General features: G+C 36.4%; 1 protein-coding gene and 1 long non-coding RNA gene across 11 annotated transcripts in view; one reads left to right on the top strand and one right to left on the bottom strand.

The window, feature by feature from the left end:
* Positions 1–19,664, top strand: part of SCUBE1 (signal peptide, CUB domain and EGF like domain containing 1) — a 255,507-nt gene extending 235,843 nt beyond the window's left edge. For 6 of the 8 annotated variants that reach the window (XM_068656700.1, XM_068656690.1, XM_068656671.1 and 3 more), the window contains 8 exons: positions 273–476; positions 1,894–2,055; positions 5,226–5,393; positions 6,269–6,430; positions 7,900–8,097; positions 10,997–11,149; positions 12,204–12,283; positions 13,453–19,664. In XM_068656700.1, the coding sequence (XP_068512801.1) occupies positions 273–476; positions 1,894–2,055; positions 5,226–5,393; positions 6,269–6,430; positions 7,900–8,097; positions 10,997–11,149; positions 12,204–12,283; positions 13,453–13,605 (1,280 nt within the window). In that variant the 3' untranslated portion in view covers positions 13,606–19,664. The remainder of the gene's footprint in view (positions 1–272; positions 477–1,893; positions 2,056–5,225; positions 5,394–6,268; positions 6,431–7,899; positions 8,098–10,996; positions 11,150–12,203; positions 12,284–13,452) is intronic. The other 2 variants (XM_068656649.1, XM_068656680.1) reach the window with 2 other exon arrangements.
* LOC137842658 (uncharacterized) lies at positions 9,490–16,097 on the bottom strand. Of its 3 annotated transcripts, XR_011089154.1 has the most exons (4): positions 16,005–16,097; positions 13,093–13,213; positions 11,879–11,942; positions 9,490–11,220 (listed from the first exon to the last, which is right to left on the bottom strand). It is a non-coding gene; the product is annotated as an uncharacterized lncRNA (long non-coding RNA). The 3 variants fall into 3 exon arrangements; XR_011089151.1 differs by lacking the exon at positions 9,490–11,220 and having other exon boundaries at positions 11,789–11,942; positions 13,093–13,242; XR_011089143.1 differs by lacking the exon at positions 9,490–11,220 and having other exon boundaries at positions 11,789–11,942.
* Positions 19,665–19,808: the final 144 nt, after the last annotated feature.

Genomic DNA, 19,808 nt, shown 5'->3' with positions numbered 1-19,808 from the left:
TAACCAAATTTCTTAATGATGGAGAGAAGATCAGCACTCAGTGTATACTTACAGGCCAAGAAGCTCAGTTTGATAGATCACAGTGTACTACTTGATATCCCCTGTAAAAGGCCTGATTTTGAATACAGTGATCTGCTTCTACAGTTTATGTGGAAAAGACAATGAAGCAAACAGAGGTGTCATGGTACAATGTAGGCTAAGGTTTTTGTTAAGCTCCTCTTTTTAAGCATGAATCTCAATTGCTTCTAGTTTTCTTATCATTTCCCATCTAGACACCTGTAACATTGACTGTGTTCGGAAAAGGATGGAGCAGAAGCTGCAAACTGCAATCAAAACATTGAGGAAATCTATTAATAAACAGCAATTTTACATTCAGTTTTCTGGGACAGAATATGAAGTGGCTCAGAAGCCAGCTAAAGCTACTGAAGGGCACGAAGCTTGCAGTACAGGGCAAGTGCTGCAGGATGGAAAATGTGGTAAGTCACAACAGCTCTGTTCAGCCATTCCCCAAAAACCAAGCAACCCCAAATTAATTTGTTCCTAGCGAGTCAGGCAGGAAATATGAGATAACAGATGATTTAAATTAATACTACTTGGTGTATGTCCATAGATCATTGAGGTTCTTAAGGTATCAGAGGAGAATTCGTTAAATGATTGCAGGAAAACAAAATAAGCATGTACATACATACACTGTCAGTTGATATATATCAAGGCCTGCCACAAGCCTCTCTTGGTAATTATTTCCCACTTGCTCTCAGCATCTAATGAAAATACAGTTCTGTAAAACTATAAAATTATGTTTGCCTAGGTGCTGTGTGTTTAGTTTGGTATTGTCTCTCTCATCATCACCAAATAATCTTATGACCCATGGATATATTTATGTTTAACACTCAAGAAATCCAATTAAAAAAAAAAATCTATAAAAATCTGTTTAACTTTTTGTAAAATACCTAATTTCTTTAAGCTTTTTCCCAGGTTACCAGGCTCTAGAGCCAAGGTTCTAACAAAAAACTATTAATGGTAACTCCCAGCAGCACAAGCTTTTTAATTGCTTAGAATCATATTTTCAAAACCAGCATATCTGTTTTTCCAGCTGCTTTCAGGCACCAAGTCAGGCACAAGCAAAAAGGAGGAGTTAAATGCAGATTTGATAGGTACCTCTAATGAATTGTTTCAGAGGCTATTTTCATCATGCTGGAACTTAGAAGCTATTATTGAAAGACTGTTGGTGTTAGTGTCTACAAACCCATACATTTTAATTACCTATATCAAGCAGAGAAAAACATTTAATACAATTATGTGTCCTGTTGCCATAAGAAGAGTATGTGGATTCATATATACATATATATATATATATATATATATATATACATACATATATAATGCCTACTAATTGGGCTATTTGAGTGTCAAGAAAGAAAATATTGCATGGGATACAGTGCCCTCAGAGTAATCTCTAGAACTGATTACAGGAGACAAATTTTTCTGTTGTCTTCTTCCATAAAACCAATACATAAATATACCTAGTATAAACAAAAAAAAATCACATAATTTCCCATACATTATAAAACTCTGTCTTAATTTAACTACAGTATACTATTTTCAGACTGCATCAGCTTTATTAACAACATATGTCTGATAGCGCTTCAGCATAGAACAACATAATTTGATAGCTTAAGCAATAGAAGGACCTTGCACTGATATAAATTGAGCTAGACCACAGATCCTAGATTGGCCTGTTTATATCAGGTGAGGATCCTGCCTAACATACGCAAAAGTGCCACTAATAATACCGAGGCCAAAGAGACTCGTGTTCTCTAAATGTTTGGGGTAAAGGCAAATGATATGATCAAAATTAAAGTCCTTATGCAGATTCCCCTTTTCTTTTCTCAGTTACCTGCAGCATGGGCACCTTTTATAGCGGAGAACATAATCAGTGCATTCCTTGCTCACCAGGAACATACCAAGACACAGAAGGTCAACTTACCTGTGAGCCTTGCCCAAGTAACGATGGACAGGGAGTAGCGGGCGCCCGGAATGTGTCAGAATGTGGAGGCAAGTTTAATTTGGTTATAAAAGGATAAGGTGTTGCCACACAGCCAGTGAGGCATGGAGGCTAAAAGAAGGGAGAGCCTTCCACATTTCTGTCTTGTAAAGGTAACAGAAGATATCTCTGTCCTCTTACAAGCAATACACAAAATGTTTTGGCTTGTTCCATCTGCTGACATGCTGGCATTGCCAACACGAAGATGGGACCTGCTGCTACAATGTGAGTTATGGTATGGAAATGAACAAGCCAAGAAAACTGCCTTGCTTCAAGTCAGGTATGGAATCTGGACAGACATACCTCGACTTGTAAGGACTCATCAGGTATAGTGTGAGCCAAAGGGATAGATTACTTTGGGCTGGTATTGGCAAGTTTAATGAACCTCCTGATTTAATGTTTTGCATGGGATGTAGTTTACCCAGTCTAATTGGCAGCAATCACAATTTTGAGATAGTGTGCTGCAAGGATCTGTACCTGGGCTTAAAGCTAATGACTACGAGTTTCAATGCTGCATAAATTCAGTGTAGCTCTTGGCAAGTGACGTAGCATCTCTGACTCAACTTAATGATATATAGATTAGATTTTAATGATGATAATCCCTGGTTTCAGAAAGGAGCTGTGATATTCAGTTTGTATTGTAAATGCTGCTACTGTAACTTGATCAGTATAAATATATGTGTTTTTAACACATCCCTGTTAATTATTTTCTCTATCTTATTTCACTACAGATGAGCAAAATCTAGTTTATAGCAGATATATTGTTTGACTTTGAAATAAATCTTCCTATCTGCTTTGCAAGTTCTACCTTTAAAACTCATTCATGTAATTTACATTAATGCTTGTTTCAAGGATATCTAGGGTAAATGCACAATGAATGACACTTGAGAAATAGCCATTTTCCCCATCCACTGAATAAAAACTCTAGTGTCTCAAGCCAAACATATAGTAGATTTTCCTGATACCCTGCATGAAGGAACTATCACTGGAAAAATCTTGAAATGCCCATGCATCTTAATTATGTTGACTTTACTTAGCCAAAATCCAACAAGAATAGATTAACAAAATACAGTCTGAGTTTAGAAATGTTTGATATAGTATACTAACCAGAGCAGTGCAACAACTAGCAGGAAAAGACTGTTTTGCATCACAATTGGCAAGGCTTGCATTTAAATTTTTGTTCTGCACAACAAAAAGAAAGCTTTCTGGTTATTTTTTTCAGAGTGGATTTGTCTCAAAATATTTGTTGTCAGATCATAAGTCTTTTTCTCTGATCAACTGCCCCATTTTCTCTTTCTCTGAAAGTTGCAAGAGGATATCCTTTGGACTTCATGAATCTCCCTGTTAAAGATTTTATCAACAGTATAAAATGTTTCAGTATATGTAATGAAATAATTTGTTTTGATGAACATTATCTTTGTTAGAAACCTCACTACCTGTAATTAATAGTGTTTTCTTGTCTCTTCTGGAGCAGTAAAGCCTTTGTAGTAACAAATAGCCTATGACTGAAATGCTCATCTACAGGTGAAGCACATACAAGCTTGTAAGAGACTTTAAGTGGCTGTAATAGAACCCTGTTGTAGCTGCAAGTGAAAAAGATGGTTTGATACCTAAGCTAAATGTGATCTGTGTAGACAGAAGCCCAAAACTTGATTAGGAAGCTGTTCATTTGGAGCATTTTTTCACAGAAAACAGATCAGATACATTTTGTAGGCAATTGCAATACAAAAGGCGTGAAGGAAACAACTTAGCTCATTTCTATATACATCTCCAGGTAAGGACTGAGACATATTAGTGCTGAAAGCAGCAGGTATTTAGCAGTATTAAACACCTTCTCTTTAAAAGGATGTCTGTAAGCCACATTTCACAAGTTCTTAATTTTCACGCTGAAATCACTGAAATCCAGATCCATATCCATTCTTCATTAACTGCCTTCATGTTAAAGTCCAGTGACCACTTGGACTAGACCAGGTCGATCAGTTTTGCTACAAAAAGAATAGCAGAATTGCCTTCAAATTAGCAATCTTATAATATGTCTCAGAGGTCTGTGTCACAGCAGCCAACTTGTACAGTCATATTCCAAGCCAGCTGGGATGGGTGTGAAACTAAACCCCAGAGATCCTGGTCCCACTGTTGAACTTAAGTTTGACTTTTGTGGGGACAGAACTTGAACTTTACATTTGCTCAGGAGTTCTTGTTCATCCTGAGCACCAATTACCCAAGATGCTGGAGGTCCTCAACATTTCCCAGTGTCAGGGTTGGTAAGAGACCCCAACCCCACCCAGGGCTCTCAAAACCTTCTGCTTTTTAAGTCAGTTGTTTCCGTTTGCTGTTCAGTTCTTAGGGAAGTTAAATTACAAAGTATCATCATTAGGCAACCTCAGGAAACACCTAACACATCTCAACATACTTATCTCCCAGGCTGGGGTGGTGTAAAGATATGTACTAATGCCATCATCCTGAAAAACTTGACATCCTGATTCACAGGTATGTTGTTGAGGAGTAAACTACTCAAGCTAGCAAGAACCAAGCCAAACAAACACCTATCAGAAATTGCCCGGAGAGCAAGTTTTGAAACTACCTTGTAGCTGTCAGTAGGTTCATCCACAAAGTGCCTTACTTTTCATAAACTGCCATTTTCTGGCAGAAGATCTTCTGAGAAACAATAGTTTTCACAGCTAACTAAAAAGCTGCTGGTGTCAGCTATTCTCACAGACAAGTTTCCAGACTGTTCCCATCCAGTTTGGCAATTGCCATGATGTACTATTTCCATATCTATAAGATAGAGATATAAAAAACAATGTCATAATTATGATGCAAAGATTCATTTTTTTCCTACAGAGCACTTTGAAAATTCTCAGATGAAAGAGTCTGTGCAAGTGCAAAGTATCAACATCTTAATAGAGCCCTTATTAATAAATAAATGATAATAAAACAAACAAACAACAAGGAAAAAAAAAAGCAAAGAGTTTATTAAGAGAATAGTTCTATTTCCTGGCCCTGTTTTTAGGAAGCAATTACAGGAGCAATACAAACTCCGTAGGTAAGATTAAAATTTGATCTGCAGCTGTCTTGATGATACATTTTTAGGGAAAAGAAAGCGTTGCTAACTATGAACTGTATTTATACTTTGTCCAGAAAAGTAGTCTCACTAATACAGATGATCATTTTCAATTTCTAGGGCAGTGTTCTCCTGGACACTATTCTTCAGATGGTTTTAAACCTTGTAGAATCTGTCCTCTTGGTACGTATCAGCCTGAATCAGGAAGGACCCTCTGCTTTCCTTGTGGTGGAGGGCTGGTTACCAAGTATGAAGGTGCTGTTTCCTTTCAAGACTGTGAAACCAAAGGTGAATTTCAAATCTTTCTATGATTCATTTTCCTGCTGCTTACCCTTTTGTTTGTAAGTTTCAGTATGAAGGGACTTTGAGTCTCCAAAACAAACATAGTCATTGCATGTAGCAACACTCTCTGTGATTAAATCAAGAAATCTGTAAATTTAGGCATGATCTCCTGAGATTGTGGAGACTGAGCTGGCTTTATGGTATTCTTTGGAATTTACCACAGGCACATATTGTGTCAGCACTGCAACTGGAAAGTAAATCAGCATCACTGCATGGCAAGAAATCAACTTGCATCAGAATGCTTTGGTCTTTCCATGTTGCCTATTTTTATTTACCAAATTAGAAAAACTAAACACTATAGAAATTACATGAAGTTGAGAGTTCTTTACAAATGGGCTGGACACAAACTGTAAGTATGCAACATGTGTGCACAATGATGACAGCCTCCAGTGCAAATAGCGAAGAAAGAATCTACCTAAATGTACTTTGGCTTAGTTACTTGAATTACATGCTGATCCTGGCAAACATACATAATGGAAACTTCTCTCTTGCTATTGTGAAAGACATTTTTGTCATTGAGGCAATATGTATCAGCTTCCATTTGTTATATACTCATCAGAAACCACTGTATTAAATACAGTGGAAGACATATGTAGCATGCGTTACTAGTTCATGAAGATTTAGCTGTAGTCTTCAGAACAGGATTCTAGTTAGAAGGTCTTTTGTAATTGGGAATAGAGTGAGCTGATGTCTTTTTTGCCTTTTATGGACTAGTAAGTATATTTCAGTATGGAATCATGCAGTATGTCCAGGGTAGAAGGAAGCTGTCTCTGCACTGAAGATTGTTACTTTCTGAAAATAATATATCTCATACTTTGCAGTTCATTGTTCTCCTGGACACTACTACAACTCCACAACACACAGATGTATCCGATGCCCTGTAGGAACATACCAGCCTGAGTTTGGCCAAAATTACTGCATCACCTGCCCTGGGAACACAAGTACGGATTTTGATGGCTCCACTAACGTTACACATTGCAAAAGTAAGTTGCATATGTATTAATTGTGAGGTGACACCTTTCTGTGGATCTGAACAGCAGCTTGAAGGTCCCATCTGTCATTCTGGAATCCAATTCTGTGTTTCTCAGAGAGCATATACCGACTGACATTTGGAACAGTAAAAATTGCGAAAGCAATGAGAACAAAACCTGGAAATGTATCACTTGACGCATATAATTGTTTTAGCATTAATGTAATTTTGCAGAGTGCCCTCTGTGAGTTATAACCATTGAGCTTTCATATTCCCAGGTCCCATAAGTTTTGCAGTTATGTGTATATGCTCTGTGACTCTGTAGAGCACAATGTCTTCTATCAGAGTAACTGCTACTAATCATTATAAAATAATAGGCGGTACAGTCATGCATACTTTTGTAAATGCCAGATAATTGCTTGTGACAGTGAAATCTTCTCGTAGGCTTTTTTTGCAATAGTCAGCCTTCTATCTTCAGATATCATTTTAAGTATCTCCGAGGTTTCCAGTGCAATTTTATTTGATCTTTTGTGAATGACTGATTCTTCTAGGCAAGCATTTTATTTTCATGCCTACCATGCTAATTTAAGAGAACCTCAATATAATAATTAGGTAATGTCACCTAAATTAAATATTCATATGCAAGGCTACCATAAGTTTTTGTTCTGATTATGTGCTGTATACCTATGAAGCTCTTTGTCACTTCTAATGTAATTTGATAAAAAAAAAAAAAATAGGTAATAAGAAGAAATTTGAAGAAATTTGCTAATTTCCAGTAAAGTAAACACATCCACAGTCACTTTGCTGGCTTAGATATTTTCTGTTTTCAAGCCAGCTTCTGACCTTGCAGAATTTTTGAGGCTTGGATTAAGCAAGCAAAAATATTTAAACATTTATTTAGTTTTATGTAGATGTGTAGGCCTGGAGAGGTCAAGCTTAAGTAACTTGGTGAATCACACTTTTGCGGCAAATTCAATAGGAATTTTGAAAGCTCAGAATGCAAAACTGATCTGCCAAATGGGACTCTTTAGTAACTAGTTTAATCTAAAATAAAGCAAGGTAAATCTGTAATCAAGGTTACCTATTAGAATCATCATGCTCATTCAGCTAAATCAGGTTAAAAAGCATGTGAAGTTCAGTCAGAAAACCTGCATGTCAGCATGATCTCACTCGTAACAACTGTACCTCCACAATGGGATCATGTTTACTTACCTGCATTGGTTTCTTAATCAAATGTCAAAACAGTGAAGACTTAAATCATTTTACACACTGGAGGTTAAGGTTTTATGAATCAGTTGAAGCAGTCCTGCAGATTGAGCATTTCTTTAAAGGCTTTCCATGCTAAACACACAGAGGCAGCTGAAGAAGGTATCCATTTCTAAAGCCACAGGGAGGAGTTTAGACTTGCTCTTGACAGATCTAGAAAAACACCTCAAATTAGCTAATCAGTTAATGCGAATACTGATTTATGTTTCTGCACAGACCAGCACTGCGGAGGAGAACTTGGTGATTATACTGGCTATATTGAATCGCCCAACTATCCTGGAGACTACCCAGCTAATGTTGAATGCATTTGGAATATAAATCCACCCCCAAAGAGAAGAATACTCATCGTAGTACCTGAGATATTTCTTCCAATTGAAGATGAATGTGGTGATGTTTTAGTAATGAGAAAAAGTGGTAAGTTGCCAGATATGGGCAACGTAAATATTTATTGTAAACAGACTGAGTGGAAAGTTTGTCTTGAAGGGATAACTGTCTTCATCTTCCCAGTGTTTCTGAAAGGACTGTTGAATGAACTGGCACAGCACGTTAAAACAGAATGCTGTACTAATAACAGTTAACACAGTGTTATTAATTATTCAAGTATCTTGGCTGAATCACAAAGCAGTTAATGGGCTTCTCTCTGGCCCAATTATCACGTGGGATAAATCACCACCAATCTAAAAGTCAACACAGCTATACTGTGTTATATTAGAAGAGAAATTTCCTGTCATCTCTATAAATTATGCTCTTAGTTATCCTTTGTGAGTATATATAAGTACTGTGGTTATTGCTGTGTCTGTGCAGTGACATAGGTTTGGTACATCTGACACCTTCAAAAAATTCAGTTTTCTCAGTTCTGTGTGGAGTGGATATTGTGTTCTGTCTTTGATTACAAAGCTAATTCAACTACTTCTGAAGTTAAGACGCTATTGAGATGCATTTCTCCTGCAGTTCAGTGCAGGCATCCAGCTTTTGGTGATTTAATGTTAAATTTCCAAGATGCACCAAACCTGAAAGGCAATTGCTTATATGCAGCGTTGTTTAAAACAGCATATTTTACTTGATAAAACAGCATATTTCACTTGCTAAAAAATTTTCATGACTTTTGTCCTTGAGCTTCTGTTGAGAGCTCTGTATATCAGATTAGTACAAGGAGAAACCTGCTCACTACAGATGGGAGGAAATTACTTCTGTCTAGAGCAATTTTTAAAAAGTAAAATATTGTAGCAGAACAAATTAGTTGTTCTTCTAATCCTGAATTGTAGTTCCAACAGTGTCTAAAGCAAGGCAGATGAGTGAAAAGTTTGGCTTCCGCTTGAGAACCAATAACAGTGCCACAGTATCAACGCTAGAAAATGAGTTTTTCAGAGCTGTGATTTGAAATCACTGTATGGTTAGCATTGTTAAAGTAGCCCTTACAAATATTTATCACAGTTCGTGGAAGATCAGCTGCTAACATCACTGTTGAAAAACTGATTGCTGTTGAAAAACTGATTGCAGTTCCAGAGCAATGGATCCACTTACTTGCACTGTAAGAATGGATTTAACCGCAATATTATGTGTGTATAATATAGTACGTTCTCCCCTGTATGGTTATGTTAAAGTAGGCCTCTCTCTAGCCCACTCATTACCCAGTCACATCACTTACACACACACAGGCAGAAGTGGGCTGAGGCAGGCTCCGGCTCTGTGGAACTGTTTGCACAGATCAGGTAAAAGCCATGAGCACAGTCCTCCAGCATGCTGTGGATGTGTTCAGCCCAAGTTACATGGGCAAAACAAATGAAAAGTGAACAGGGTTGTGGAGTTTATTCAGCTGTTAGCCTTGCTATATCACCTTAACTCTGCCACTTTTGTATAGTAAGAAGTAACTTTTAAAAATTAATTCACGCTAGTCTGGAACACATTAAAAACACTCACTGTACAGGTATGTTGCAGGGCAATACTATAGGTAGATCTAGTGTTGTTAGATAAGTTGGTTGGATATTGGCATTTTCTGTACCTGGACAGAAATAACACTTCAAAATTTCTACAAATCTTTAAGAAAAATAGAATTTCCATCTTCTGTCTGGCAAAGACTGTTTGTCTTTGGACATTGTAATAGTTACATCCTTAAGACTTCTTTATAAATATTGAAGTTTAACCTCAAATTAGTATAATCTTTACTCCAGAATTCATCCGAGATCTTATCCAAATTACATTCAGTTGAAAAGGTCTCTTTTTGCTAATACCGATGAAAGCTGTCAGCCTTAGCAAGTTCAGGTTTTAGATTAGGCTTGTTATTTTCCCTAATTATCCTCTGGCTATGGAGTGGAATTTTCTTTTCCTGGTTCCCAAACTGTCTGCTTTATTTCAGTATAGATAACTGATATTTTCTTTGCAGATTTATAGACAGATGTCTTTGTTCATTATGATAAAGGCACTTAGTCTCTGTAAGATATCACTTAAAATGCTATTAATTAGAACTAGCACTATAAGGATAGAATAGTATAGATAGTCTCTAGATGGTGGGAACCATAGGCAGTGGTAGCATCAAGTGGACCTCTGATCCATACGCAGCATGCTGGGCAGACTCTGTGTGCAGAAGAGACTTTCCCCTTTTGGCTATTCAAACTATTATGGGGTTTTCTTACAAGAAAACAACTCTATCATAATTTCCACTGTCAAACAAAAACAATGTTCTCATGAAAACTTGTTGCTGCACTGCTAGATAAAGGCAAGGACAGGTAGGAGGCACTGTCACAAGTGCCCATTGGGAGCTGCATGCAGGCTTTTCTTACTACCAGGCACTGGCTGAGGTGATCCTGCAGCTACAAGGTTTGTGCAGCACAGTACAGACCTAAAGGCCATGCAGCATGTGCAGCACAGGCCTGGGCATAGGCATGTTAACTCTTCTGCAGGCAGTAATTGTTTGTTACTATCAGGTTAACTCCCCATACTGGAAGTGTTAGGAGCTGGTCACCACATCTGCCTGGGATGCAGCTGACTTGTTCTGGTGTATCTGGGGCCGATAGTATACAGAGTGAGTAATATTGATAGTAATTTTGCAAATATCAAAAACAATCCGGTACACCTTGCTGTCTACGTAAGCATCTTGTCTTGGGACAGAGGGAAGGATTTCCATTACCTTTGTGGGAAAACCTCCTTCCTCTCATAAACAGGTAAAGAGTATGTGCCTTCTATCACAAACATTTCTGCTCTTGGGAATATGTAAACCACAATGTTTTGTTAATTTGACATTTTTGACATCAAGATCAGGAAGGGTGCAAAAAGTTATTTTATAAAGAACATTTATTTATTTAATCTTTCCTAGCTTCTCCTACTTCAATTACTACATATGAAACATGTCAGACTTATGAGAGACCTATTGCATTTACTTCAAGATCAAGGAAGCTATGGATTCAGTTCAAGTCAAATGAAGGAAACAGTGGCAAAGGATTTCAAGTCCCCTATGTCACTTACGATGGTGAGAGTGGGATTGTTTTCCATCTTTCTGTTGTATCTGAATTGCACAAAACTGTCCTTTAGATAATCTCTCTTACATTGATGACAGGGAGAAAACATGACCAAAAAAAAAAAAAAAAATCAATGTAACTTAGGTTTTCAGTGCATTACTTTCAAACTCTTTACAACTGGTTTAAATAATACCTAATTTTACACTTGTTATTTTCCTAATATTTGAAGAGCAGATGGCAAGTTACACAGAATTCTTTATAAACTTTATCCTTCTCCCACTGAGTTCAAAGAGACTCCCTTTAAGTGGTCATTTAGCATATGCATAACAAGAATACTCAGAATTTCTGTGCATTTCAGGAAGCCCCTTCATCAAGCCCTACTGGTAACCCACAAGATCATGAAAAGCATAAATTAATAAAATCACAGCTCCAACAGAGAAAAGCAATGGTGCAAGAGGATCCTTTCACTAAGGATTCATAAATCCAACGTGTCTTAAAACAGTCTTGCTTCTCATATAGAAATATACAATAAACTGTGTATTTTGTACTCCGGGATGATTGTTTTAACACAACTAAGACTTTTCTGTGATACCTCAGGCAGCTGTTAGCCCATCTCTTTTCCAAACACCAAAGAAATTTTGGGAATGATAATAAAATCTGTATTAAGTTGGTGATTAGCATTGATTCAAGAATTAAAATGAGAGCTGTTCTCAGGGCAGACAACAGGGACAGTTCCTTACTGTGTCCTGGACTTCATGAGTAATCTTTGACAGTTACTTTCTACATGTGGCGCTGTTTCTTCATCTGTAAAATACAGATAATAAAGCATTATTATCTGGAGGGAGTAGTTTTCTGGGTTAATTTAGCTTACTGTTCAAAAGCAGTACAGAATTTAAAATTTTAATTAGGTAGGACTACAGCAGGATGAGAGACACTGAATAAAGAACTGGATACTAAATTTCTCAGCTCTGCATTGAAGAGAAAGTCTAGTTAATCAGTGTTTGTCTGGCTATTATCCACCCATAGGATGTCACAAACAGTCGCTCACTGATGTTTATTTTTCAGAGGATTACCAACAACTAATAGAAGATATTGTTCGAGATGGACGATTATATGCATCAGAAAATCATCAAGAAATTCTAAAGGTACTAAAATTCTGCTTTAGCTGAGGCTAGCCAAGGATTCATTTCACTAAATATTTTCCCAACATAGATCTCTCTACCCTGGTAGGATCATAATATTTGAAGTTTACATGTGATCCCGAATTAAATTATCTATCTTCTGAGGTTTATGCTGGTATTTGTAGTAACAAAATCAGTAGCTCAGCTGGGCTGAGCTCATCTACATCCTCTGCTGAATCAGGATCTAAATGAAATATATGCTACCATGATTGTATGTTAGAATAGTTACTCAAACAAGAATAAAAAACCTATTGTTTGAAGAGTCTTCTTCAGCCTCAGTCTAAAATTTGTTTAAATGAGTCATTAAGTTAGAATTTCCTGTGCATTAAAAAATGTATCTACCTAAACTTTTGTCCTGCCTTCACAAGGTACAGCCATAATGTAGCATTGCAGGCTGTCCATGAAATGATTTTCAAAAGATATAAGCAACAAATTGGAGAGAATTGTGGGGAAAGGCTGCTGGGCTGGGTTGCCACCTATAACAACTAGTTAATGAAAATCTATTTTTTTTAAAGGAAAAAACAGAAGGCCAAATTCAGCGTGCTAAATGTGTAGTTTAGAAGGAGAGGAGCTGATTAACAGCCAGCTCTCCTGGCCATCCCTGCTCCAACCCTGCAAGTATTCACTGACTGAAGTTTGGAGGTCACTCAGGTTTCAACTCCTGTGCTGAGAGACTCAGGCACAGGCTCAGCTGATTCTCTGAATCAAGGTTTTACCAAAGTGCAAAAGGTCTTTAAAGAGATAAATGTTGCTGGAGACCAGCCTTCTCTTACCCTTATGGAGGGAAGGCCCTGAGCAACAGCATTAAAGAGTCTGGAAGAGCAGCCAGAGGTAGCTTGCAGTGCTAATGCCAATCTTCTACAGCCAGTTTGTGGTTAACCCAGCCGCTACCCACTCAATTCTGTACCATCCAGGAACACTAACTGAAAAAAAAAAAAAAAAAAAAAAAAGGCACAGTAGACAGATTCATCAGTGTAAAATTCCACACAACATTAAGTACTTTCCTTATATTGCTTTACCCAGAGTCCAGTTTTGCAAAAAGAAAAAAAGGATTGTTGTTCATTAATTTTAAAAGATGTACAGAAAAAAAAATCCAAACAGTATTTTTATCTAATATGTATGCTGTCTCGTAGGACAAGAAACTGATTAAAGCTCTCTTTGATGTACTGGCACATCCACAAAACTATTTCAAGTACACAGCACAAGAGTCAAAAGAGATGTTTCCAAGATCATTTATAAAGCTACTGCGATCAAAAGTTTCCAGATTTCTACGACCGTACAAATAGTGGTATTCAGTTTGGGGTTATTTTGCATTCTTGTTGAATATTATCTCTCCTCCGTAGTAGAAACATTTGGTAATTTGAAGGCTCTTTTTTGCAGTCTTTATTTTCAGTTGTATATTTAAGAATATCTACAATGTTTTATAATTTTTAAAAGCCAATGTTCTAAATGGAATTTTTACTACAAAAAAAAAATATGGATCTCTGAGTGCATCTAAGTTGAAGATACAAATTTGTGTCTGCACTAGTGTATCTTCACTTTCCATTCAAAACTATATCGTGTAGAAAATATTCTTTCTATATTTTTATTTTTCATTCAAAAGTAGTTTTCTGCAAAGCAAATAAGGTATCTATTCAAATCTGATTAAACTACCTGTCGATAAGTTCTGTTGTAGAAATGAGTATGTAGTATAAATAATACTTGGATTTTGAATTGCACTCGAAGTTTATATCTGAATCTTTAGAAGAAAACAAAACAATCTAAATTTCATTATTTCTCATTTGTGGCTTAGTAGAACCTCTGTCCAAGTAGAAATCAAAATGTAAGAAAAAAAAAAAGGAAAAAAAAAAAAGAAACAGATGTTTAATTTTGTTTTATGAATTAAGTACAATTGAGTCCCACATCCTAACATTTTATCTGTCCTCTTCTAAACTTTTTCAGAGGTTTTCCAACTGTTTGCAATAGCGTTGAAATGGATTGAGCTAATGAATTCTACACAATAGTTTGTCCCTTTGGAGGCAGTTAAAATAGGATAGATGAGAAAGGAACAACAGCAACAGTAGTAGTGTTCAGTTTTTATTTCCCTTATTAGAGCATCTAATTAAGTACAATATATAAATATATAAATATATACTTCTATTTGTGGGTACATTATTAATGTTATCTTCAGTTACTGTAAATATTATTTGTGCTTAAATCTTTACTCCCACACACACTATTTACTCACATCTATTTGTAACTTTGCTTAGACGATTAAATGACTTCTCCAAGTGCTTGTCACTTCCGTTAACACCAAACTGAAGCCTTCTGGAGTTTTATAACACAGGATGATGGTTTACTTTGGGGCGTTCTCTTTTAACATATTATTCCAAGAAAATTAACATCTACTTGGAAGCAACTACTGTGCAGTAAAGGGTCAGTTATTTCTTGGGCACCCCTCACACGCAGACCAGCAGAGTTACTCCTGAGGACAGCATGCTTGTGAGGAGCTTACTAAGGAGGAAATGTTAGATCTGCCAGCTCAAAAATGCTGAGAACATACCTCTGCCATGGGCCCAAGCTCCAAGGGGGCAGTGGGGGGGGAACAAAGTTTTGAACCCCAGTTAGATGAGTTGGAGGTCAGGCCCTGCAGGCATCAGAGACCTAATGCTCCCTTTTATCACAAATTTGCATCCACAGTCCTCAGAAAACATGAGGACTGTAGTCTGCAAAATAGCATTAGCCTTGTGGTCAGGCCTTCCTCAGAGTGACAGGTGCCTGGGTGCCAAGACAATGATAAATCCTGATTCCTTCTGTTTCCTGACACAGAAGCTAATTTCAGTGAGAGAGCAACCTCTTTATTTTCAAGTCCCTTCCTCCTTTGTATCATTTTCTTTTCTGATCCTACAAGTTTATGACATGCATAAATTAACTATCATGCCAACATCCTTTCAGAAAGACTATTATAAGTTTTTCTTATTGTTTTTTTGTTTGTTTGTTTTTATCTCTACCCTGTAATTTAAATTACCCTTGGATGCTCTCAAAGACATACATTAAGCGTTGTTACAGTTAACTTTTGTCTTCAAGCAAGTGCTGTTTAAGTTTACAAAGTTGTTTTCTGTTGGCTACAACTGGTTGAATATGCCATTTCTAAGAGATACCTTAAATATTTTGTTGATTTTTTCTGCTTGGCCATCTTGTATTTTTGCTTGCCTTCTTTCCTCTTCTGTTGAAGAAGATTTTTTTTTTCTGTGCCTAAATGGTTTCAACTTAGTCTAACAACTCAGTTTTCTCACTTGTGGATCTGCGGTCTTTGAAGAGCTTTGCCTTTAATCTCTATATTTATATATTAACCTTTGCTTCCAAACATAACAGCTCCATACAGATTATATTTTAAAGGCTGTTAAGCTTCCTCTTTAGATCAGGGCTGAAAGTAACTGCCCTAAAAGGTCCATAAACCGCTGGCAGTACTGTAATATTTTTCACATTCTTATCTGCATGAGGAATCCATATAGCAACTACAACACAGGCTTGTCCTGGTTGTGGCCACTGTTACTGGGACCTTGGTATAGCTGTGAGAGGTGAATACAGAAAGAACTAGCCTTGTTTTGCTCTGGTACAACTCACCCTCAATTACAACCATGTTAGACAAAAGCAATGTTTTGTCTAGTTCATCCTGAAAGACAACTTCAGATGTGTGTGTTACCTTATGCTCCCTGGAGCCACATGAGGGCAAGGACTCCACAGTCAGGACAGAGCACTCAGTGACTTCTGTAGCAAATGCAGAATTTGTATTGCTGAGAACAGTGAAAGAGATTAATTTAGCCTTCAAAATTATACAGTGAAATGCTTCTAAATACATAGGGATTTCACAAGCCAACTTTGAATGCATGCAGCACAGAACTACCATTGAATATGCAAATTTATCATTAAAAAAAAATAATGGCAAGTGGTATATAGGATCTTCTGAACCAATTTCAGCTGATTTTTATGACAGCACATAATTTTTACGTGAACTCTAAAAGTAAAAAATGCTTTGACAAACCTTATCCAAGAACATCTTAACAGTTTCAGAAAGACCTAAGTATTTTTCATACTAGATTTACAGTTACAGAAATTGGTATTCACCAAAGAGAAGGTGAGCTGAGCTCTTCATTTGTTAATGTAGTGTAGGGTGTTTTCACTGTAAGAAGTTAGAGAACATATTGCTACTATATGATAATAGCATAACAACAAGGAATGTCATTTTCTATGGAAAAGACTTAGATAAATTTAGCAATCAGAAAACACACAAGGTGAAACACTGCCTTCTTTATGAAAACTAGCTTTCTGGAATGAATTAACACATGGCAGAAATTTTTGCCTTTTACCCTAAATGTGAAATAGTGCATTTAAACATATTCAATAAATACCTATTTCTATCTATTGTTGCAGAATTTCACGTTGTGTCCAGGATAGGTTCAATAACACAGTTGTGCTATTCTGGGAAGGCTGAAGAGGTGTCCATTGGTGATCACCCAATTCTACATCACAAACAAGCCAAGCTTTTTATTTTCAATTTGCAAATGCCTATATCCTTAAAAGCTGCACCTGTAGCACTTAGTATTTTAAACCTCTCCTCCTGCTTTAAATACTGCACTTATTCTTAGCGAGGTGGTAGTGAATCATCCCTAAGCATTCTTATGTGCCACCAAATAACAGCCTGCACACCTGCTGCTATCCGGGAGATTGCAACAGTCAGATGTCACTAATCAAGCCCTAAATCATGCATGAAAGTGCTTGCTAGTGATTGCTGTAAGCGAGGCACTTGTGCCTGTCGCCTGAGTACAGGGAGCACTGGGATTTTGTGCTTAGTAGGAGATTGCTGCCTACATCTTGCCTGCAACAGTAAGATTTATACTGCCTGAAGATTTAAGTCCCTGAAACTGGGTTTAAAGCCACTAAAGTCTTCTTTCAGCCCGTTTTCCTGCCCTGCCTTCCTTCCTCTATCATGTATTAGATTTTTACCTGATGACTGACTTTTCAAAAGAAAGTTATTTCCTTATTGTGCCTCCCACATACAATAAAGTTAAATCACAGTGTGTTAGACATACCGAAGATTTAGACCAATCCCTCCTATACATCAGCCTTGCATTAGCTTTAAGTAAGCTTACTAGAGTAAGCTAATTTTAGCTTTATGTCGTTTTAGACCAACATAAGTAAAGATAGGTCTGGTTGCAGAGCTTTCAGAGTCTGCATTTTGATTTGTCATATGTTTTTTAAAGAGAACAGCTAATCTGTAGACCTCTGTCTATATGCAGAATGAACAGATTATGCCACATGAACAAGAATCATGCTTACGTGCATTAAACATTCGAATAAGAAAGTCAAACCTCACCCCATTCCCCTTTGTGTGTCCAACAATTTCAAATTTCTCAGATCAGTCTTATGCACAAACAACCCAGTTTTAATCTCGTAGATAACAAGTTCTAATCTTCAAGAGCAGAAGCATTGGTATGATTCTGGTCTGTGACAGCATCCATGTCTGGACTCTAAATACCATTGAGTGCTCTTAAAAAATGAAGTTGCAGCGAAATCCTCAATAACTGAACTCAGTGGCGAATTCCTCAGCCACCTCAGGGGTCTGGGTTTCCACTTTTCTGCATGATGGTAATGAGCAACATGCTGTTATGTGTACTTGTGTCATGATTTCGAGTAGTTGCATTTTTTTCCATAATTTAAAACCACTCTTTGACAGGAATGGTAGTAACTGGAGAGGTTCTATAGACTCTCAATACTTTAAGACATTAATAAAATAGTTTTCTAGGATGAGACACTGTTTTAAGCACTTGCAGGGAATTAAAAAAAAAAAAAATGTCTCCCTTAAGAATTTATGGAAGAAAGGAAATCAATTTCTGTAAGGTAATATAAACTTATTCCTTGGTATCAGACTTGAATTCAAAGAGAAGTCTTGTGTTTTATTCTAACACTTTTCATCTGAATAGAAACAAACTGGGAAAAAACTCTTAAAGTAAAAAAAAAAAAAAAAAAAAAAAAGTTATATAAGTATCTGAATATATACAATTCCAGTTTGTTATTTCATTTATTTATTCTGTTTCATCACTAAACTTTTTAATCTATAAAAGTAATATGTAATATACAAGAGTAAAATGTACAGAAGTACCTTTAGATGTAATAATTTAAACCATCAGTATTCAGAAAGGTGAGGTAAGTTCTAAAGATCTACAAACAACTGCAATTCAACTTTAGCTGAATTTATCAATATTTAGGAAAAGAAATGGCTTTGCTTAATTAAACTTTATTTTAATGATTGTGAAAATATCTTTTTAGTTTGTTTTTATTACTTTTTTAATTAAAATTATTTTGTAAATATTGTTTTCTATGTTTTATACCTTAGAAAGGCCACTAATTTGCATTGACAGCAGCAGATACTTAACAGATGATTTAAAAGGTACTTACACAACACTGGCATGTGGTCAGTAGCCAGATACATCCTTCCAGACTACTGCTTTTCTTATTTCTGCAATCTCACTGGCATCAAAGAAAAAATTTCTGGGGCAACTTAACCTGCTGATTTTCACAGAATTGACTATCAAGTGTCATTCTGAAGTGCTTACCATTTTCACATCACATAAAGAATATGTATTTTAAAGTTAGTGCTAGTTCTTACTAGAGTAAGAAACAACATGAAATTCAGAAATAAAAGGGAATTCAAATGATTATCACCAAATATAGCATAAAGACAAGGAAAGGTATGGTATCTCTGTGCTCATAGGTAGCAATGGAAGTGATAAAATAACATACTGGATGAGATCATGAGCATTTTTAGGCAAAATTGTCATTGAGATCTGTGGGATTTTTACCTACATTAAGTTCAATATGATCGTATCCATCATCTATTAAGCAGGAATTTCTAGTAGACTAGATTTTGAGAAAAATACCTGGATGCATAATATTGATTTCTGTACCAATTTGCTATGTCTAAATCACTGGTCATGAGTGACATTTTGAACTAAGCCCTTGTAGATGCTGCTGGGACTTCTAAGCTTTATTATCAATGTAAATTATGTATAAACAGCTATTCCTGTATGAAACATACCATGGTAGTTTAGAGCAAAGACAGTGAATAACTGTACAAAATTTGATACTTAGAAACTAAAATACAGTGATCTAAGCTTTACCAATATTTTAACACTACTGTCAGATTTGTAGTAGAAAATGTTGTTGTAAATGTACCTTATAATAAAATACATTTCCTTTTTCCTCTGTATATTAATAGCTTTGTTTTCTATGTCAAAGCTCAAAATGAAGCATGTAATAAAAAAATTGTTAAAATCACTTTCATAATAAACATTAAATGGAAAAATGTATCTTCACCTGCCATTTTATTCATGTATGTGTAAAAGGTTGATTTAAAGATGAAAGCCGAAATTTCCTTAAGTGGTATATTCTTTATTGCAGCGCTGGATGCACAGGGGATCCTTCCACCTATCGTGCATGTTCGAAGTGA

Source organism: Anas acuta, chromosome 1 (assembly GCF_963932015.1).
Source record: "Anas acuta chromosome 1, bAnaAcu1.1, whole genome shotgun sequence".
In the NCBI taxonomy this organism is placed as follows: Eukaryota; Metazoa; Chordata; class Aves; order Anseriformes; family Anatidae; genus Anas; species Anas acuta.
Note: the sequence above shows the minus strand (reverse complement) of the source record. Positions and strands in the feature narration are given on the sequence as shown.